General features: G+C 42.1%; 1 protein-coding gene across 7 annotated transcripts; it reads right to left on the bottom strand.

Annotated features, from left to right (window-relative positions):
• Positions 1 to 190: 190 nt before the first annotated feature.
• On the bottom strand, positions 191 to 23,242 carry QNG1 (Q-nucleotide N-glycosylase 1). 7 transcript variants are annotated; one of them, XM_087858952.1, is made up of 4 exons: positions 22,472 to 23,239; positions 21,735 to 21,994; positions 15,144 to 15,339; positions 191 to 919 (listed from the first exon to the last, which is right to left on the bottom strand). In XM_087858952.1, exons 1-4 carry the CDS (start codon positions 22,806 to 22,808, stop codon positions 882 to 884), a joined length of 831 nt encoding a protein of 276 aa, XP_087715078.1. In that variant the 5' UTR covers positions 22,809 to 23,239; the 3' UTR covers positions 191 to 881. The 7 variants fall into 7 exon arrangements, with proteins under 7 accessions (XP_087715078.1, XP_045636846.1, XP_045636852.1 ...); XM_045780890.2 differs by lacking the exon at positions 191 to 919 and adding an exon at positions 10,041 to 10,862 and having other exon boundaries at positions 22,472 to 23,234; XM_045780896.2 differs by lacking the exon at positions 191 to 919 and adding an exon at positions 10,041 to 10,862 and having other exon boundaries at positions 23,018 to 23,229.
• Positions 23,243 to 23,341: the final 99 nt, after the last annotated feature.

The following is a 23,341-nucleotide window of genomic DNA, read 5'->3' on the forward strand; positions in this document are numbered from 1 at the left end:
TCACATGTTTGGGGTGCCTGGGTTCAGTTGGTTAAGCGTCTGACTTCGGCTCAGGTCATAATCCCGGGGTCCTGGAATTGAGCCCTGCATAGGGTTCCTTGCTCAGGAGGGAGTCTGCTTCCCCCATCCCTCTGCCCCTCCCCTCTCCCAATCTTTCTGTCTCTCTCAAATAAAATCTTAAAAAAAAAAATCATGTGCATGAATGTTTATTATACTATTTTAACAGCAAAAACTTAGAAATTACATAAATGTTCAATGAAAGGGATTGATAAATTAATGGTACATTTATAAAATATTATCTACTCATTGAAACTCGTATTTACAAAAAGTTAGTATAGGAAAATGCTTACAAATAAGGATACAAAATAGTATCAAGTTTTTTCACCTGAAGAATTGGGATAAAACTCATTCCTAATTCATAAGGTTGTAGGGTATGAAAATAGGAATAATTACTCAAAAATTGTTAGGTAGCTAGAATGACAATAATTTTTTCAATTTCATTCAGGGGAGAAATTTGCATAAAAACACAAGGTAGTAAAAATATTCGACAAAATTCACCAAAATGGTAACCATCACCAACACTGGGTTAAAGGTCATTTTTATAGTCGAATCAATTAGTCTTGGTTCCAAGGAACAGAAACCAACTCTGGGTTACTTAAAAAAAAAAAAAAAGACTTTGTTGAAAAGTTTATCATTAGTGTGCTTGATGTTACAAGTAATAGAAATCCCAAATCAGATTATCTTGAATAAGAAAATATATTTCAGGGGCGCCTGGGTGGCTTAGTTGTTAAGCGTCTGCCTTCGGCTCAGGGCGTGATCCTGGCATTCTGGGATCGAGCCCCACATCGGGCTCCTCCACTGGGAGCCTGCTTCTTCCTCTTTCACTCCTCGTGCTTGTGTTCCCTCTCTCGCTGGCTGTCTGTCAAATAAATAAATAAAATCTTTAAAAAAAAAAAAAAGAAAAAGAAAATATATTTCACATAAGTTCATACAGTTCATGTAAGTTGAAGTGAAATGTGAAAAAAATTGTCTTAGAATCAATGAAATAGGACAAATTCCCACATATCCATGGGCTTATTTGAGGGGTTCTTTATTCTCTTGCATTGATCAATTCTCCAGCATCAGCGGAGACCATGTTTTATTGATTTATGTTTATGTCCACATTGTTGAGCAAAGTCAGAATTTTATCGAGAGTAAATATTAAGCTCATTGCAGAAATTCAGTAAGTATTTAGAGATTAAAAATTAAAAACAGAAAACAAGTAATTTGATCCATGTTACATGGCAGGTAAGTGGCAGAGGCAAGACTGCAGCCTATGTGTGTCGGATGACAAAGTCAACACTGCCTCTGCTTTCTACGTAATGCATCACTCTCCATCGCTCACTCTCTACCAGTTTATTTGCTCAAATCAGGATCCAAACGTGGTCCACATGTAGCATTTGGTTGATCTGGCCTTTGATTCTCTCCTGATCAGTAACAGTGACCCTCTGCCTTTCTCAAACTTGTGGTGAAATACACATTACATGAAATTTTCCATCTTAACCATTTTTAAAGGTACAGTTCAGTAGTGTTGAGTACATTCACATTGTTGGGCAACCAATCCCCAGAACTCTCTTTATTTTGCAAAACTGAAACTCTACACCCATTAAACAACAACTCGAGGTTCTCAGGATTCATCCATGTTGTAGCATGTGTCAGAATGTCCTTCCTTTTTAAGGCTGAGTAATATTCCCACGTATGGATAGACCACATTTTGCTTGTCCACTCATCTCTCATTGGACACTTAGGTTGTTTCCAGCTCTTGGCTATTGTAAGTAATGCTGCTATGAACAAGGGTGTGTACATATCTCTTCAAGATCCTGCTTTCAATTTTTTTGGATATATACCCAAAAGCATCATTGCTGGATCATTTAGTAATCCTATTTTTAATTTTTTGTGGAACTGCCATACTGTTTCCAGAGTGGCTGTGCCAATTTACATTCCCACCGACAGTGCTCAAGGGTTCCCATTTCTCCACATCCTTGCCAATTCCCGCCTTTTAAAAAAACAAACAAAAAAATAAACAAAAAACAATCTATTGGAGAAACAGTGACCATTTGTCCTTTAGAACATCTCACGTTCTTAGATTTGGCAATCGTGTCTTTTTGTTGTCATTTCACTTTACCTTCTTCCTGGATTTCCTACATTTCCTGACAACTAGTAGTTAGATCTAGATTCCTGATTAGATTCAGGTTCGGTTTTTCTGGCAAGAATAATTCATACACAGGACTGTGTACTTCCTATTGCAACACACCAGGAGGCATATGGTGTCTGCATATCTGCATATCCCACTTGTAGCGTTAAAATTATGAGTGAGTTCAGATGCCTTCAGCCTAATCCATCCATTTAAAAAGCTCCCCGTGAACATTTTGCCTAATGGTTTTAACAGACACTGATGATCATTTTCTGGACCTATTATTTTATTAGGTTTTCCAAAATGGTAATGTTCTACTTTTAATATTCTTTTCACATTTATTAGCTGGAATTGTTTTATAAAGAAGAGCTTTCCTTCTATCAGGTTATCCTGGAAATAGTACAGCATTTAGGAATGACAGGATAGGTGCGTGATTTTTTTCGCTTTCATTCATTGAATAAGAGAATAATGAACTGGTCCCTACCAACCTCTAAAGTCAACCAATAGGGTTTCTTCTTTTGGAGTGGGGGCAGGGTGATTATGAACGCATAGGTTTTTATATTTTTTACTTGCCGTCCAAAGACCATTTTCACCTCAAAGTATTTCTCTACTTCTTATTAAACACTTTTGGGAGCTATTATTTCTTTTCATTTAAACTCAGGCTTCATCAACGTTATTGAGCCTTAATAATTGAATTCCATTCCTGCAACCAAAGAATACTAATCAATTCATCTGCCAACCAATCCTTAGTCTATCCCAAGAATATTAAAATCGAAATAGTGAAGGAAGGGAGTTATTAGTTTTTTCCCACCTCCAGACAGGAAATTGGGTTAGTTCTTTCCTTGGATCAATTCAGAATGCAGCCCTACCCTTTCCCTAGCTCTTTCTCAGCAGTTCCCAACTCGAAATGATCCCCATCTACCAAAGGTGTAGAAGACAAGGTTTTGGGCTGCCTACCATTCCTCTTCCTTTCTATAAGCAGAGCTCCTCTCTGTTTCGAGAACTGCCCCTGCCCCACCTGGTAGCCCAATCACTTGGACTTTGCCCCAGGCCACAGGGACCAGGGACGCAAACCAGGCAAGTCAGCCAAGCCCCGGATTTTTGCCTGCACTACTGGCGAAGATGTGCACTTTGTGGCCCGGAATCACTAGCTATTAGAGTGATGTCTTCCAACAGAGCAAAAAGAAATACAAGATGTGGTCTTTGTGCATTTTAATCCCTGGACCATAACTGGGTATAGTGAAGGCCAGCTCTTTCCCTGGACTTATCTAGGTTTTTGGGTTGTTTTTTTTTTAAAGATTTTATTTATTTATTTGACAGAGAGAGAGACAGCCAGTGAGAGAGGGAACACAAGCAGGGGGAGTGGGAGAGGAAGAAGCAGGCTTCCCAGCGCAGCAGGGAGCCTGATGTGGGGCTCGATCCCAGAACGCTGGGCCAAAGGCAGATGCTTAACGACTGAGCCACCCAGGCGCCCCTAGGTTTTGGGGTTTTGTTTTTTTTATCATTACATTTCCTTTTTCACTAAGCTAGTTTCAGTTGGATTTCTTTCACTTGAAACTAAAATATCCTAAACCCAGTGGGATAAATCAAAATAGAAAGGAAAAGGAAAAGAAGAAATGTAGTTTATAGGAAAAAGAGGAACTTAGATGAATGCCACAATAACGTATTTCTTCAAGTTTCCAATGACTTGAGTCAGTGAATTTTATACATGAAAGAAATCTTGCAAATGATTTAGTCCCACCATCCCTTTATTAATTTTTTATTTTATATTCAATATTCTTGAGTTAGACAAGAGTTATTTTGCCACATTACTTATTCATACCTGTATTAGGGTTCTCCAGAGAAACAGAACCAATAGAATATATAGAGATAAAGATAGACATAGATATATAATCTATATCTATTTATCTATCCATCAGTCCATCTGGAGAGAGAGAAAGGGAGATTTATTTTAAAGAATGGGCTGGGTGCTGGCAAGCCCAAAGTCTCGTGGGCAAGCTAGCAAACTGGATATTCAGATAAGAATTGATGTTACAGTCTTCAGTCTAAAACCTGCAGGCCAAAGGTCTCTGGGTGGCTCAATTGGTTAACGTCTTGACTCTTGATTTTGGCTCAGGTCACGATCTCAGGGTTGTGAGATCGAGCCCCACATCGTGCTTATGCTGGGTGTAGAGCCTGTTTAAAGTTCTCTCTCTCCCTCTGCCCTTCCTCCCCACCGTACCCCATCAAGTGCTCGCGCATCCCACACTCTCTCCCTCTAAAAGAAAAAATTAAAAAATAAAATCTGCACACCAGCAAGTGGGGAACTGAGGCAGGGTTTCTATGTTTCAGTCTTGTGGTAGCGTTGTGTCTTCTTCTGAAAACCTCAGTTTTTGCTCTTAAGGCCTTCACCTGATTGGATGAAGCCCAGCCATTTAATAGAGTATAGCTGCTTTCCTCCTCTATTGATTATAAATGTCAATCACATCTAAAATATCTGCACAGCAACATCTAGACTGGTGTTTGACCAAAAACTGGGCACTGTAGCCTAGCCAACATGACATAAAATTAACCACCGCAGTCTCATCCTACCTCATCCTATAAGTGGTTTGAGGCATTCTTTCATTCCATAAAATGATTTAAAAAGGAAACTGGAACCAGAGCTAAAAAATAAGAGCTCAACTATCCCATGTCATATGTAAATTAAACAGGCACAGAGATTTTAACTGATTTGTTCAAAAGTTGACAACAGAACTGAGGCAGTGAGTGTATGGCGATTCCCCTGAGGGGAACCCAGAACCTTGGATCTTAACTCTAGACATTTTATACTGTAGAGAACTCACAATTCTAGACTTCCTTACTTTGAGAGTCATTACCTCCCATGGTTTGGTAGCAAATAAAATAAATGAGCAAATAAAAATGTTGCTTAGGCCATGACGGCCTACTTTGTTTCCAGCCAATACCCAAGTACAAGAAAGGGTTGATGGTGATAATGTTCAACTTTATCTGAGTTCTGTACTTCCAGAAAACAATAACATTAAGAAATCTCTCCAACCTTTTGTTTTCTGAAATCCCCCCCCCTTTTATGTTCTGGGAAACAGTCTATCCAAAAGGATCACCCTTCTCTAAGTGACTTAAATAAGACTAACTGTTGACTCTTTCTCATGTCTCCCTTATTCACCTGTGACAAGGCCCAACACAGATCTCTCCCCTGTTGCTTAAACCTGCTAACACAGCCAGACACCGCCTCTCCAATCCCTCATTCTTTGTGTTGTTAATGATTAGCTGAGATTAGAACCATCTGTCCCCCTGAACCCAGCTAGACAGGGAGATAAACACGGGGAAATCTCGTTCAGTGAGGTGAGCCTTCTGACTGCAAAACAAGCCCACCTTAAGTCCCCCCACTCGTAACGTGTCTACTCCTCCCTAGAAAACGCTGAGGCACCACCAGCCTGCCAAGAGACTCTAATCCTTGGATCTGAGGCGATCTTCCTGGTGCAATGCTCTGAACAAGATCAACTTCCTTACTTGAGCAGGTTTTGTGTTAGACAATGGCATCCACCTAACAGCTGAGAATCAAAAACCGAAGTTAAAAACAAAAAGGGAAACGGTGATCGAAGTACCCTGAGAGAGACGGGTCCCAGATTCACCAGGAAGAAGAAGGCGAAGTTGCCTCAAGGCTGAGTCCCACATCACTTACTGTGGTTCGTTCAGCCTGTACCTCCCCAGCCAGACCGTTAAACCATGACCCATTCAGCTTCGGGGAGGGAGCACGGTGAAGGAGCTCGATAAATGATTTCCGAATCAAATCGAAGGAAATCTATTCATTTCTGCAGGGCTAGTCAGGGGGAAGTTAAAGGTGGTGAAAGGAACAAGCGCAGCCCCTGGGAAAGCCGGGCCGCCCTCACAGCGCTGCATGCTGTGCTCCTGTTGGAGAGAGTCTCATGGAATACCCACGTCAAGACCGTGATAAAGTGAAATGACACGAGGCTGCTTGATACTGTTGTCCAAGCACAGAAAAAAAACAAGGCTCTGTGCCACACGCACAGTACCAAACAACCTTCTATCTTGGCTAAAATGAGTGGCATCTGCTGAATGGCTTGCACTTTTTCCTTGCCCTAGCCCCCCTCTTTATAGATAAGATTTACTGAGAGAGCCAAAGATCCGATTGCCCTGTTTTCTGACAGCATCCGATCTAGAGAGAGCGCTGCATCCTTAGAGCCTCCCCCAAATCATCCTCTTACTCAGACACCACAGGAAACGACAAGTCATTCACCCAACCTGTTTGCTTCAGTCAGAGGGCATGGACTTGGCCTCATGGCTAACGTACTTGAGTTTATAGAGGGAGGCGAATCATCGGGCAGCCAGGCAGCCACCGAAGAATTAATGAAATATGAAAAAAAAAAAAAAAGCCAAAATGTTTTTGAACTTGTTACAGAGCAAAAGCTTTGTTAAAGGAAATTGAGCCACAAAGGAATAACTACTGTTGCAGGATTTCTTTTCCCTTAGTGCCAATTCTTGGTCACACCGCTTTGAAGAATGAAGAGGTAGACCAGATGAAGAGTGGTGGGCAGCAAAGCGAAGTTTATTGAGCGATAGTACAGAGCTCCCGAGGCTGGAGGGGCCCCGAGAAGGTTGACATGGGTTTTATGGGCTCTTTGGTGTGGGCTGTTTTAATCTGATTAACCCTGCATGAGCCTGTCACCCAATCAAGTTTTTGTCCACGGCTCATCTCCCTATCAGGTAGTTGTTCATGTGGTGGTGTTTCGTAGCCTCGGGAACCAAGGGCACTGCCTGAAGACAGGCCAGCCAACCGCAGGCCACCAGATCGGGCTCTTTGTTTATTTTTATTTTTTAAAAAGATTTTTATTTATTTATTTGAGAAAGAGAGAGAGCATGAGCAGGGGTGAGGGGCAGAGGGAGAGGGAGAAGCCGACCCTCTGCTGAGCAGGGAGCCAGATGTGGAGCTCAATGTGGGGCTCAATCTCAGGACCCGGGATCATGATCTGAGCTGAAGGCAGATGCTCAACTGACTGAGCCACCCAGGTGCCCCAAGCTCTTTGCTTAAATATCCCACTGGCTGTTGAGCGGTGCCCCCCCTCCCCGCCCCGGACCTGGGTTAGGACACCCAAGGCCATTCCCTTCCTCTCTGTCCTGTACAAGTTTTAAGTCCTCCCTGTAGGAAGACTTAAAACTGGGACACTGAGTAAAGCCTAGAATAACAGGATGGGGTCTTTTTCCTTTTAAGTTTAGCTTCCTCTTAGGACGGGAGAGGGGGGAGCGGAAGGGGGGGGGCTTGTCCCCGTCTCCCTTTCTTCCGACTATCCTTCATTACTAATGTTCCATCTCCGCCAGAAAACTGGTTTAGTGACGGTAATGAAGGATAGAGGAAACCACCCTTAAAGGATTTTATACCACCCTGGAAGGAGCCCTCTACCCTTTCCCACGTGATAGGTAGATGACAAAAATCTGATTGGGTGACTGGCTCATGGAGAGTTAATCAGATGAAAACAGCCTGCCAACAAGCCCATAAAAACCCCCAGACTTAGAAATGCCAGTGGCAGCCCTTACGGGTCCCCCCGCCTCTTCGGGAGTTTTGTACTATCGCTCAATAAACTTTGCTCCACACCACTCTTTGTCTGGTTTATCTCTTCATTCTTCCAAGTGGGGTGACCAAGAACCACAGGCACTGGAGGAAAAGAAATCCTGTAACAGCAGTAAACCAAGGACCTCTCTGGATGGAGGGCTGTGATGAGAGGACTCCTGGAACTGTGCACATTTTCATTAACTGTTTTTTAGAGGGTGTGCGGAATGAATCAACACCACCAAAAAAAACCAAACCAAAACAAAACAAAACCCTTTCCAGATTCTATTTTAATATTCTCATCTTCCAGAATGCCAACGGCCAGCTCCATGTTCATTATGTTCCCTCAGACTACCCTGAAATCCATTGAGGGATTATCCTTGCACAGACCCACAAAACCAGCAATGTTAGGACCCGGGATCATGATCTGAGCTGAAGGCAGACGCTCAACTGACTGAGCCACCCAGGCGCCCCAAGCTCTTTGTTTAAATATCCCCAATGAGATAATAGGTCTGCAAAAAGCATGAGGTGAAATGTTATTTAAATTCTTAGCCTGGGGGCGCCTGGCTGGCTCAGTTGGTTAAGCGTCTGCCTTTGGCTCAGGTCATGATCCTGGAGTCCCAAGATCAAGCCCCATGTCAGGCTCCCTGCCATTGGGGATTCTGCTTCTCCCTCTGACCCTCCACCCTCTCGTGGTCTCTCTCTTTCTCTCAAATAAATGAAATCTTTAAAAAAGTCATAAATTCTTAGCTTGTTAACAGGTATGAAAATCATAAAATCCACGCATGGTGGTGAAAACTTGCCATTTGCCAGTATCCATCCATACTTCGTACATAGTTTAGCTGGTTACCCAATGCCTGCAAGAGAGACTACTTTCCTGCCCTCCCTGACAGTTAGTTGTGGTCATGTGACTAAGTTCTAGTTAGTGACATGAAAGCAAAAACACATGTCGTAGCTGCTAGAACCTTCCTGGCAGCCCCTGCCCTCTTCAGCTTCATTGCTTCTTCAGTCCTGCTCCCCAGATTATAACTCCCTTTGGGGTCATGAGTCCAAGCTATGCTCAGTGGCACAAGAGAAAAGACAGCTGTGTCTTGGACACAAAAGAGCACCACTGGACCAACTTCCCTGTCCTTCCATGATGGATTAGGAAAACAGGAAGCCCAGAGCTGGCTGAGACTGAAGGAGGAACGAGAGAGGGGAGAGAAGAGGGAGAAGTGAGAGGAGGAAGAAGAGAGAAAAAAGAGGAAGGGGAAGGTAGGGGACAGGAGTAGGTAGGAGAGGGAGAGAGGCAGGAGGGCGGCAGGAGTCTCCTGAGAGCAGATTAAATTGCAAACTATTAGTTTTGATGCTTTCTACTATAAGTTACAGGAGACTCATTGAAAATGGTGGCAATCAGGTAATGTGTTTATCAGCCCAGGAATGAGGTCTGCAGCTGGGACAGGGGCAGCAGGACAGAACAGCCGGGCGCTGGCTCCACACAAGTGCTGCTAACAGCTTCAGGCATCACGTTCAGACAGAACACGGCTCAGAGGAAGAGGGACCTTCTCCTCTACCTCTCTCTTCAAAGTGAAGAAACCTTTTTCCAGAAGCTTCCCCCAGCCGACTTCCCCTCCAGTGTCACTGGCCAGGAGATTATATACCCATAACTAAAGCAATCACGGGTGGAGAATAGGATTATCACCATTAAACATATTAATTTGGTCTATCTTTCGAGATGAAGGTGGATCACCTTCCCTGAGTCACAAAGGGGAGGGATAAATACAAAGCAGCACTTACGGTGGTGCTAGTTGTGCAGTGCACAAGGTGGGGGGGGGCGGGCAGAGGGCAAGGGAGAACGGGGGGGGGGGGGGGGGGGCAGGAGCCTTCATGTTCAGTTATTGTCATTTGTAAGGTTAGTATGACAAATTTTCAGCAGATGGCAGTAAAGTGCTTGGGGAAAGGATGCCTTTTCATTCGCACAAAGTCACAGTGAGCTGACAAGGGTGGTGGCTAACAAAAATCAAGATTATGTTAGAAGGAAGGTGGGGGTGAAGGTGGGAAATGAGTGCTTCGTAGGTAACGAAATTTCTGCAACATAAAGCAAATAATCAAATTCACTTAAAACTTTTTTTTTTTTTTAAGTAGGTTCTACACCCAGCGTGGAGCCCAACAGCAGGGCTTAAACTCAGAACCCTGAGATCAAGACCTGAGCTGAGATCAAGAGTTAGGATGCTTAACTGACTGAGCCACCCAGGTGCCCTTCACTGTAAATCTTTTTAAATTATATGTGGTAAATTCTATTTTAATAAAATAATCCATCCCAGGTTTAAGAAAAAAATTTAAAACCTTTATTCAATTTCAATACAGTTACACTGGAAAAAAAAAAAGGAATATTAGATAGGTTTCCTAAACTGAAAATCACGATGTACAAAACCTCTTGTCAATACCAATAAAAAGCTTAAAATAAGCTGTCAAGATTGATTTGTACAAAAGACGCAGCATTCATTCAGACCCTACCCCCCATATCAAAGGATTAAGGTATGTAAGAAATTACTACATCTTGAGAAAAGATACCAATTGAACTTATGAAATATTATCACTGATGACTAATCGCATTATAAGTCATGATTAATTTTAAGAGATGTGAGATTTAAAGAGAGCATTACAGTTCCTTCATTATTCCTGTCATGTGCCCGCAGAAAGGGAAAATCTAATCAAAAGTCAACAAGCAGACAAAGGACAAAGTCGGGGATACAGAGCGGTAGGTCAGGAGACAGTTTTTAAATGAGACTGGGTAATCACGTTCCTTGTTGCTGTGACGTCTACTACATTCTCTTACTATCAAGGCAAAACTGTACAAATGCTTATGTGAGACAAAAATGCAAGTTTTCTTCGGATCCGTTTGCACTTTGGATCAATAATATATGCAGCGCGTGTGATGAAAGGGAATTCCCTTCATATCTTCCCTGTGGTCGCGGGCGTAGTCCCACAAGTAATAATCCAGAAGAACGGAATTGATCTCCCCGCTAGTTTTTTCACCCTTGTTTTCAATAAGCTCCAGAAGACAATCCCGGATCAGTTCAACACACCAAAGTGAGCACCCTCTGATTTCCACCTCTTGCCTATCCCCGTATGAGAGCATTTCTCCTGCAAGGGGGAAGAAAACAGAGCAAGAAGTACTGAGCATCAGTGACATAAAATCGACTCAGACTTGATTTAAACCACTTCGAAACTCAGGCATGAATTTACAATCGCACCTTCCACAAGGGCAGGGGCCGTGTCTGGCCTGCGACAATGTTCCTGGGAGGTGGCGGAGCACCTTGCACATACCAGCTCCCCGATAAACAGCTGCTAAATGAACATGGGGTGACCGGAAATTTAAAAATATGACAGCAAGATTATTAAATTCTTGAAAACAAAGGATTTACAATTGGATCTGATGCCAGGAAAAAAAACATTGCAAAATTTGCAGGACTCCAAGGGGCCAAATAAACAATACCTCCCTTTCTCGCTTGAAAACTGAACACTGTCTTAGGTACATCCTAAGCGCATCAGGAGAACCTAGGAAATCAAAGTTGTTAACCTGAGCAAGGGAGGCCACCACTGTTCTTTGGATTCAGGATCCTTCAGTCAAGCCCTCCCTGAATCTGTAGCTGAGAGCGCCACAGGCCCCGCAGTCTCTTCAATGCCCACCTCCCCGGTGTAGCTGATCCTGCAAGATGGGCACTGGCTGTGCTTTGCCACTGAGACTAGAATTGGGCTCTTCAACTCAACTGCCCATAAGGATCAGGGAGCCAGGGTAAGGGAGCGCCGCAGCCTTCGTCAGCAAGCTGTCGTCAGCTACAGAATGTGTGCTGCCTGGTCTAATGGTAGACCCAGTGTTCCCATATTTCTCCCCTTTTACAAGCCAAGTCAGAAAGTTTGATTTTTGGGGCGCCTGGCTGGCTCAGTTGGTAGAGCATGCGACTCTTGATTTCAGGGTTGTAAGTTCAAGCCCCATGTTGGGCGTGGAGCCTACTTTAAAAAAAAAAAGGTCTGAGGCGCCTGGGTGGCACAGCGGTTAAGCGTCTGCCTTCGGCTCAGGGCGTGATCCTGGCATTGTGGGATCGAGCCCCACGTCAGGCTCCTCCGCTATGAGCCTGCTTCTTCCTCTCCCACTCCCCTGCTTGTGTTCCCTCTCTCGCTGGCTGTCTCTATCTCTGTCGAATAAATAAAATCTTTAAAGAAATAAAAATTTAAAAAAAAGGTCTGATTGTTATGTGAAATCTCATAATTGTCAAGGGTTAGTAAGTAACTAAAAGTGCTTAAAACACTGGCCAGGCCAAACAAAACACACCTGCAGGTTGTATTTGGCCTCTGGCCACCAATCTGCACCCTTTCACAGAGCTTCACAGTACCTAAGAGGCCCTGTGATCCACTGAAAAGTAGGACAATGTCCCAGCCCCACTAGGTTCCGCTGTCACCTGGTATCTTAAATAGCATTACTTATGTCCCCTCCACCCAGTAAGTAACTGTAGTATTGAACTGTGTCCTCGAAAAAGTCACATTTAAGTCCTAACTCCTGGTACCTGTGAATGTGGCCTTACTTGTTAATAGGATCTTTGCAGATGTAATCAAGGTAAGATAAGGTCATACTGGATTAGGGTGGGCCTTAAATACCATGACTGGTGTCAGCCCTAGAATCACAGTGAAGAATCTAAATTTAGCCAAACTGTATTGGCAGTATTTATAATTGGCTAAAAAATACACCTTTGGTGAAGAGATGGGTTAAACATAAAATGGACAGAAAAAACAAGTAAATTCATACTAAAATAAAGTGAAAAGACTGTATTTACCACTGCACTAAAAAAAAGATAAAATGGACAGAAATCTGGGTAGGTCTTCCAAGGGCTAACCTGGAGATATTCAGAAGAGGAGAGAGGAAAAAATATATATATAAGTGTAGTGCATCAGTTAAGGAAGGTTCTAGCTCATCTAGTCGAGCTACCTGGTTCTAGATTTCACTTTAGAATTTTTTTTTTTTTTTAAGATTTTATTTATTTATGTGACAGAGAGAGACAGCCAGCGAGAGAGGGAACACAGCAGGCGAGTGAGAGAGGAAGAAGCAGGCTCCCAGCGGAGGAGCCCGATGTGGGGCTCGATCCCGGAACGCCGGGATCACGCCCTGAACCGAAGGCAGACGCTTTAACGACTGTGCCACCCAGGCGCCCCACTTTAGAATTTTTTTTAAAGATTTTATTTTTGTTTATTTGTCAGAGAGAGAGAGCGCGAGCGAGCACGCACAAGCAGGGCGAGCAGCAGGCAGCGGGAGAAGCAGGCTCCCCACTGATCAAGGAGCCTGATGCGGGATTCGATCCTTGGGATCATGACCCGAGCTGAAGGCAGCCACTTAAGCAACTGAACCACCCAGGCGTCCCCACTTAAAATAGTTTTTCAAAATTAGTGTGCTATACTTGTGTGTACTACTTTACGTTTATACTTTCTGCTTCTCTAGTGTGCTAGTGAAGTACTTTCTGAAAAAAGAAAATCCAACTTTGCTTAAATAAACTAAGAGGCAAAGAAATGAGTTCACGCTCTGGACATAACAGAGGCAGTAACAACAGCTGCCGCTGGACATCTGGAAAGGGGCCTCTGCAGTTGCCATGGACGGCAGGAGAAAACTCAGACCCCTCTGTACAGCTGGGCTGCAAGCTCCCTTCTCAGCAAGGTTTTCCTCACAGTAGCAGAGACAACTGGGCGCTACATTCAGAAGGAGAAGAGGCACAAATCATGGAAAGCTGGAAAAAAGCTGTGTGGAGGAGGTAGCATTTGCCAAGCCCTCGGGGACGTGTAGGATTTGAACTGGAAAAAAAGAAAATTTGGGTGAGGGAAGCCAGGCAAGAGAATGTTTACGGACAGGAACAAGCAGCGTACACCGGCCAAAAAAGATCGGCTGCATATGGCTATGTGGAAAAGAAGCCCCGGATGCTGAAATGTTTAAGGTATCCAACAATTAATGATCCGGGACATGAGCATTACAACAGAAGACAGCTTGTTACTTTTCAAATGAAGAAACAGAGGGACAAAATGGATTGCCCAAGGCAGCATAAAAACGAGTTAGAAGCAACCACAGCAATAATGGTATCTTTATATTCTGTGTTATTCTTATTTGGGTGACCGAAACCTATTTCACAAGAGAAAACTATTCAGTCATAAAAACTACTTGTTTTGGGGGCACGTAGGTGGCTCAGTCGGTTAAGCGTCTGCGTTTGGCTCAGGTCATGGTCCCAGGGTCCTGGGATTGAGCCCCACATTGAGCCCCACATTGGGCTCCTGGCTCAGCGGGGAGACTGCTTCTCCCCCTTCCTCTGCCCCTTCCCTTGCTGTGTGCACACACTCACTCTCTCTCTCTCAAATAGATAAATAAAATCTTAAAAACAAAAAAACAAAAAACACAAAGAAACCCTACTTGCTTCTAAAAATAAAGAAAAAAATAGCTGAAAATACTGCACCCAAAAGAGAGAAACTAATGTGAAAATTATGTAATTATTTTTCTTATATAAAGACATGTTTAAAAACAAAAAGCTAATCATTAAATTCTACTCCTGAAACCAATATTACACTCTGTTAACTAATTAGAATTTAAACAAAAACTTCTTTTAAAAAGCTAATTTTCACACAAACATAATTTTCTATGCTCAGCTATTATAACAAGGCTCCTGCTCTTGAGAATCAATAACTGAATCCACTCATGGGAAATAAGTGAGCCTAGGAAAGCAAGTGACTCGTGCAAGGTAACCCCGTGGCAGACCCTGGAGCCCCCTGACTTGAAACCCACTGCATGTTACCTATCTCTCAGGCCACCTTTGACACCATGGTGTAGTGTGCTCTTCACTGCTTAATTTACACTCTTCAAATGCCACCCTGAGGGACCTAGCGGCCATCACACACCTTCAGGTTAAGAAACTTTGGTTTCATTTTATTATGAGGCTCTGAAACTATCATGACTAAATAGTGTAATTTCCGGGGCGCCTGGGTGGCACAGCGGTTAAGCGTCTGCCTTCAGCTCAGGGCGTGATCCCGGTGTTATGGGATCGAGCCCCACATCAGGCTCCTCTGCTATGAGCCTGCTTCTTCCTCTCCCACTCCCCCTGCTTGTGTTCCCTCTCTCGCTGGCTGTCTCTATCTGTCGAATAAATAAATAAAATCTTTAAAATAAATAAATAAATAAATAAATAAATAGTGTAATTTCCTACATTCTATAGTAAACAACAACAAAAGGCAATTTTCTCTTACTTCAGTTGCCCCTGCATTTTTCCTTACATGTGCTTTTAACAATAAACAGTGTTTTTGTTTTTAAGGAAAGGAGAACTTCTGTGAAAGAAATGAGACAGAGACTCAACCACAATTGATAGTATAATAAAGAATGTCTTCATTAAGCTGGCAAACCTTTGAGAAGCTTTTCCAGTAGTTCCTTGGAGTATTTCAGGGCTCCCAGGTGAACAAGAACCTGAGGTAATCTATAGTCAGCAAACATGGTGATACTGGAGATGTCGTCAAAGCAGCCGTCTCCTTTCCCCTCTAACACACTCCACGTATCTGCCACGAGGATTTGGGCCCGTTTGTAGAAAGAAATTCTTTTCCCCTGATGAATGAAGAGAATATAAATGTTACCTGGGTATCCGATAGCTTTTATGTATGCTATAAAAAAAGGGCACACACTGAAAACATTTCTCAAGGGTGCAATAATTTTAGTGTTGGTAGAATTTATGGACCTTTTATAGAAAAAAAGGGAGTCTAATAACATTAAATTGTCTCTTTCACTCCGAATTTACTTCCTATATTTTTCAAGGCACATAAAATACAATTGTGGTAATTGTGGTAATTGTGGTATTATTTAGTGTTCTTTTCCAATGACACTACCTCATATATATATATATATTTCTGTGTCACTATAACCCACCCGCTTATTCTTTTTAATGGCTAGACAGTATTCCTTTAGGAAGCTTCTTAAATTTTTCTGATTGTAACATAATTCACATTAATTGTATAAAATGCAGAAGAGTATAAAGAAGAAAACAAACATCCTTCAACTCATCTCTGAAGAGAAACACAACATTCAATTTTTAACTGTCGCCTTTCAGATAATATGATAAACGTACTTCAGAGGTAAAGACATACCTGGTCAACAGCCAGAATTTATCAAGTCTACCTTTTTGGAAATGGTCAAAATCAATATGTAAGCCCACAGAACAAAATAAACTTCCAATTATATTTATACAAGGAAGAAACAAATTTAACCAAGCATTATAGGATAGCAGGTTATAATTTAACTCAAAAATTCTCTATAAAACTACAAACACAGATCAGCATAAACTATGGATAGACACATAATGACAATCTAATCCTAATCCTAATCCCAAAGGTAATAATCTCAAATCATCTTTTATAGCTGCTTGTCTGCTAGAGGAGAATAACCAGTATTACTGGCTCCCAAAATTTATCCTGACCACCATGGAGAAATGTTTTAGTAAGTAAATGACATAAGTAATTAAATAAAAAATGAAATTAAATCCTTCAAGGAAAGGCTCCATGTGAAAATTCCTTAAGGTGATAACAAAGATTCCTTTATTTACTAAAACAAAACTCCAAAGATACTCTGTCCTAATGAGAAATAACGTAATATTGCCTAACCTTAAGGTGTACCTATTGCAATCAACCTGAACTACTTTTACTAAGTAAACTGCCTAAGACCACCTTTAAGAAATTCAGTATCTTCTTTTCCAGAGCAAACACATATGCTCATTTTTTGACATGATGTAAAGTCTATAAATTACAGTGCTGGGGGGAACAAATCACCATTAAGTATTCCTAGGGGCGCCTGGGTGGCTCAGTCAGTTAAGTGTCTGACTTTGGCTCAGGTCATGACCCCAGGCTCTGTATTCAGCGGGGAGTCCGCTAGTCCCTCTGCCACTCCCCGCACTCCAGCTCACGCACGCGCGTGCGCGCTCTCTCTCTCTCTCAAATAAATAAAACCTTAAAAAAAAACTATCCCTATATCAAACTATCCCCAAACCTATCAAAATATGACAACCTGACAATTGTTGGACTGGAAATTACATATGGTAACTGGGTTTATATTCAAGTCTAGTGTATTAAAGAGTAAGACATAAAACTTAATATAAAAAATAAAATTGTATATCAAACACAATTATTACATTGTTTACTGTAATAGATAGAAGCTATCATCTCCTATTTTTAATAAGATCCATAGATCAAACGGGAAGAATACAGGAACCAGACTTATGTAACAAAATCAGTGCTAGCATCTTACAAAACAAATTGTCACATCATGACCACTGTTTCCATGGTAGCCAACTAGTATATCACAAAGATTGGATTATAATACCCTTGAAAAACACAAAACAAAAAATAAGATTTAAGTGAGGAGTCTAAAAATAAATTCAAGTCATCTATAAAACATTTTCTTAACAAGCTGATATAGTTTTAGTAATCAAATGATTTTAGTAATCAAATTCTTCATCTCTAAAATATTAACTGATATCACTGAAAATACCAGCAAATCCCAAAATAACAATTCCCTTCATGTTCCATAATATTGCTTGCTGAATAAAATATTTTCAAAATAGTACCTTTATAACACAATTATTATCAATGAAAAAAACCCATGACCATGAGTTGATTTTCTTCAACAAATTTATCATGAACAAATTAGAAAGGTCAAGAGCTACAAATGCTTAAGAGAAACCTAAAATGTTATTGATTAAAGTATCAAAAAAGACCACGTTTTTCATGCACATTTATCAGTGTGTCAGAGTGAAGACAATAGCCTGAGGGAAGCTGATTTCTTCATTAGGACTTTTATATTGTTACTCTATCTTCTAAGTCAGAGTTGCTTTGGAAATATATGTGAATTTTAAAGCTTCCTGACTGATTCTGGAGTACAACCAGGTTGGGAAATCCCTGATCCAAAATCTGTTCGAATTAAAATTTTCTAATTTTATCAATTTGTTTATAATGTTTAAAAACGAGTGATAGGCAACCCTCTTGGGTCCCCTCCCTCCTTGGGAGCTTTGTACTATCACTTTGCTATCGCTCAATAAACCTTGCTTTGCTGCCCACCAAAAAATAATAATAATTAATTAAAAAATAAAAATAAATAACACAAGTGATAATCTCAGTAAATAAATATACATTAAAAACAATTATGACTATTTTATGCAACTTGTTAAATATTAAAAAACACAGCAACCAATACCATCAGCATGTTATGAAAGGGCTGGGAAAAGAGCACTCGCCTATGCTGCTGCTGACACCCTCATAATCATCTTTCTGGAGAACCGTTAGCATTTTTATGTATTACAAGCCTGAAAAAAAAAAAAAAATCCAGGCCATGCTGACTCAGGAATTCCACTACTATGATTCCATTCTAAGAAAATAATTACAAGTGTTAAACGATTGTGCAGTATTGCTTATTATCACATAAAACTGAAAACAACATGACATAAAATTCAATTTAAAAAATAAATGTGTATCAAACACAATTACTGCAGTAAGATAGTTGGGCAAATAATTATGAAATTGTACATCCATATATAGTGGAATACTGCGAAGTCATTAAAAATGGTACTGTGGGGGCGCCTAGGTGGCTTAGTCGGTTAAGTGTCTGCCTTCAGCTCGGGTCATGGTCCTGGGGTCTCGGGATCAAGCCCCATGTCGGGCTCCCTGCTAGGTCAGGAGTCTGCTTCTCCCTCTGCCTCGTAACCCAGTTGTGCTTTCTCTCTCTCAAATAAATGAATTAAAAATCTTTTTAAAAAATGGTACTATTGGGGCGCCTGGGTAGCGCAGTCATTAAGCGTCTGCCTTCGGCTCAGGGCGTGATCCCGGCGTGCTGGGATCTAGCCCCACATCAGGCTCCTCCGCTGGAAGCCTGCTTCTTCCTCTCCCACTCCCCTGCTGTGTTCCCTCTCTTGCTGGCTATCTCTCTGTCACATAAATAAATAAAATCTTAAAAAAAAAAAAATGGTACTATGAAAAAAAATTGTGCTGTGAGAGAATTATTATTACTATTACTTTTTAATGGGGCACCTGGGTGGCTCAGTCAGTTAAGCATCTGACTCTTGGTTTTGGCTCAGGTCAGGATCTCGGGGTGCTGGAATCGAGCCCCAGGCAGGGCTCCCTGCTCAGCAGGGAGTCTGCTTATTGCCCTCTCTCTCTGCCCCTGCCCACCTTCCTGCTCTCTAAAATAAACAAATCTTGGGGCGCCTGGGTAGCGCAGTCGTTAAAGCGTCTGCCTTCAGCTCAGGGCGTGATCCCAGCATACCGGGATCGAGTCCCACATCGGGCTCCCCCGCTAGGAGCCTGCTTCTTCCTCTCCCACTCCCCCTGCTTGTGTTCCCTCTCTCGCTGGCTGTCTCTCTGTCACATAAATAAATAAAATCTTTAAAAAAAATAAAAATAAAAATAAAATAAAATAAAATAAACAAATCTTAAAAACAAAAAACATATGCTTTATTTTAACACCGTCTCAATTTCAAAAGCAGTCCTAAAAAGCCTCAGAATTCATCTTGATTTGGAGTTAATTGCCCAAAGTACTTCATTTATGTATATTTTATTTAATTTTATTTTAAAATATTTTATTTTTAAACCCAACATAGGGCTTGAATTTACAACCTCAAGATGAGTCGCATGCTCCACGGAATAAGCCAGTCAGGCCACCCCTTATTATTTACACATCTTTTAAATGAATATGGAAAGATAACTGTAAATTGACTAATCAAAACATTAAGTGAGCACCCACTATGTGCTCAGTACTATATTAGGAATCATAGGAAATATGTTTCTTTTGGGTAACTAATGATAATTTTTTGGAAAAAAATAAATGAAAAAATATAATACTCCTTTAAGAAAGTGTCAGAATCCTTAAGTATGATTTTTGTTACATTTTAGGGATTTCTCTACAAGAATGTTTTTAGAAATGAGTACTGATGGGAAATGGTTCAGGTACTAATATTCATTTAGAAATATATCAGCCTTAAAATGAATCTATATCCTGGCAGTTTTTTAAAATAGAACTTTTCAGCAAAGCAAATCAAAAGCACTGTGCTGTAATAAAATAGAAACTCAGCAAATTGCTTACTAAATTGGTATTATCAACTACAAAAAAAGTTTACTCTCTCTTCCACAAAAACAAAAACTCAGGACTACTTCAAAGCAAACAAACTACACGATGTCATGACTTTTATTCCATCCTGAAGGCATCCTAAATTTACGCTCAGCTCTTCTGCTACAACCAATGTTGATTCTGGAATACATGGATTCTTAGCCACATGAATAGCAGCTTGATTTTTTTATACACTACACTTAGATGGCCTGAATGATGAACCAAGGAACTTAATCCACAATTTCTTTAAAAAAGGCTGACATGACATACTTTAAAGACAAAGATAAATCTCAAAGTAACATCTGCACTAGCAAAACGGTAGTCAGAACAAAATGAAATTCAGCAGGGGCCTAGGGCCTCTTTCCTAGGAACTGCCTCTGCCCCACCCACAACCCCTGCAGCCACACTTCATTGGTCATACTCCCTGCCAATCCATCTGATCAGTGTTTGGCTAGGAATTTTAGAACGGTACCTGAGAGGGTGTCTACCCCCCCCCCGCCCCCCGCCCTGTCGTTGAAGCAATAAGATGCAAAATTCATGAACATCTTCTACTTCATGGAGAAAACTAGTCTGCAGTCACGAGAAATATGGAGCCAAGAGAAGCAAAGAGAAGACACTGAATCCTGACGGCAATGAGTCCTTGATCCTAGATGTTCCTATTCCCAAATTCTTCATTTTGCTTAAGGTTTTTCTAGTTTTGTGTCTGTCACTTGCAATTAAAAGAATCTTAGCACCTGGGTGGCTCAGATGGTTAAGCATCTGCCTTTGGCTCAGGTCATGATCTTCAGGCCTGGGATACAGCCTCACATCTGGCTCCTTGCTCAGTGGGGAGTCTGCTTCTTCCTCTGCCTCTCCCCCCTGCTCATGCTCACTTGCTCTCAAATGAATAGAATCTTTTAAAAAATAAAATAAAATAATCTTAACATACATAATCAGGCATCTCTCACTTTAAGGAACTGAAAAGCTAGCTATTTATTTCCTGACTAAATGACCTAAGATAAACCAGTTAACCTTTCTCTTTAGACTTTGGTTCCTGGTCTGCAAACAGGACAATAATGATCTTTGTCCTTAGGTCCCACGGAGCTCTTCTGCGGATCTAATGAGAGTGTACATGCAAACACCTTGTAAATCATAAAGAGCGATTTAAACAATATTATTGGTAATTTTTGTTAGTTGTTGAACTGTGATTTCAAAAGGGTAGCTTTAAAATTTCAATATGATTTAAGCATTCATAAACTTATTCAATAGATTTATATTACGTGATTTCTCTGAAGTTGCTTTCAATTCTTTGTCACGGTTAAAACACACAATGATAACGAATTCTAAATGAATTTTACAAAAACAGAACCGAGGTGCACGGGGTAAGGTATCCTAAATGTTTACCATTTTAAAAGTACATGTGTTTAAAAAAAAGAAAATAACGCTGTTCAAGTATTTCGTGTGTGTGTGTGTGTATATATATATATGTATATATATATATTAGAGCCTCAAAAAAATACTTTTTATTAGAGAATTTAGAAATACATTGATTTTCATCCAATAAAGTAAATTTTTTGAAGTTGTAAAAGGACCTCATTGTCCCTGAGTAGCATCATACTGAAAATTCAGTGTTTTGTAGGTTTGAAAAACATTTTAAAAGGACAAAGAAAAAAAGAACAAAATAAAGGAAATACATTAATTACAAAACTAAGAGAAGTAATGTCTTTGAAACACTAAACAATTTTGTTACTGTTCCTTGTCCACAAGGCAGGAACTTCAAAACTTAAGTTTTTATTCCCAAAAGGAGTTCTGGAAGTAAAAAGTTAACTATGAGAAAATAGTTAAGAATTCTAAAATCCCCAACAGAAGCAGCTCACCTCAAACTGAGTCACATCTCTGTAAGAAGGAAAGCTTTCAACTACCAGGTGCATTAACTTCTGTGCACTTTTTTCACTTTTTCGGACGCAATTAAGAAAAGAGCCTTCGAACTTCTCAAGCAGAATCTTCCCGGTTTCATTAAGAATCCGATGCCTCTCCTCGATCAAAGGCATGGGAACGTCCGTGTCAGAACGGAATATATGCTGAACCTGATCCAGGGTCACGGTGGCATAGTAGGAAGCACTGGTTATAGGTATCCCTTAGGGAAAAAAGAAAATGCAGAGGAACAACGTCATACTTTTTATTTATCAGACCCTTGCAAATGAGTGTTACAGGAATGCACTAAAAGTGGGTGAAGAATTAAAAAATCAGAAGCATACCCTTCATTTTCTACTTAGTCGTCTGTACTTATTCATCCGTTTCTAGCAATTGTTATATTACATCAGACGTCTTTTGACTGCCTAAAATGTGTTATACTTGTCCCTTTGTTCTGCAGATGTCATCAAAGTGGCGTTCTTTAGAAAACTTTTATACTTAGCTGCTACGATGATAAACATTAGGATCATTTCTCACTGAACACTTAACGCCAGCCCCTTCTCACACTTTTAAGCAATGAAGAACTTCAAGTTCGCCTTATTAACACGTATGCCACTTCCCGACTCGTTCCTCGGGACCCTCCCGGGACACCGGGGCCTCGCAGGCCGTTTGCTGGGTCTGACCGGGAGAAGGCACCAACCTTCGTCGAGGGCTCTGTTGAGCGCGGCGCACAGGGACCAGTACCCGCTGTACGTTTTCCCCCGGTACCCCACCAGACATTTGTGCTCGTCGTGCTCCGACCAGAAGGAGAAGTTGAGCGTGTCTGTCACGAATACCCAGTTGACCGCGGCCTCGTCGGCCGCCCGGGGATTCAGCTCGTGAAGGGCCTTCCAGCCCCCCAGGTGCAGCTCGGGCCCCGAGGCCTTGGCGAGCAGCAGCTCGGCCACCCTCCGCACTCCTCCGCCGTCTATGAACACGTCCCGGCTCTTCTCTGCAATGAATTTTGCGGACTCCCTGGGAGTTAGGGGCCCGTCCATCCCGCCCCTCCCTTTGGGACCGGTGAGCCGCGCTTTCACCCGCGGGCTGGCCAAACTCGCTTCCCTCTCGGGGCGGGGCAAGGGCGCGGGTCTCTCTGCAGCGCTCCCTCCCTACCCACCGTGGGATCGCTGCCCTCACAGGGTCCCGCCCTCCCCGAGCCGCACTGAAACCCGACTGCGCGGCCGACTTCCGGGTTCTGTTCCTCCACCTCGCAACGCTGCCAAACCGCCGAGGCCGCGGGGCCGTGCGCCCGGCCAAGACCGGAGGCACTTCCGGGAGAGCGGCCCCGCCCACTCTCGCCCGGGCGCGCGCCTGGGACCCGTTTCCGGTTCCGAAGGTCCGGAAACTGGCTCTGGGGGTCCGGTGGGAGTCCGCCGGCAATTGCGCTCCCTCCGGTCCAGGCGTGCTGCTCCGCCATTTTGTGCAGGTTTCCACCCTCCCTTCGGGCACGTGGTACTGCGACTCCCCGCCGTGGCCCGGGTCGCGATGACTCCAAGCGCTGTACGGTGTTGCCCTCCCTCGACTCCCGCCC

The sequence above is a fragment of the Ursus americanus genome, chromosome 34 (genome assembly GCF_024610735.1).
Source record: "Ursus americanus isolate L20-20 chromosome 34, mUrsAme1.1.p, whole genome shotgun sequence".
NCBI lineage: Eukaryota > Metazoa > Chordata > Mammalia > Carnivora > Ursidae > Ursus > Ursus americanus.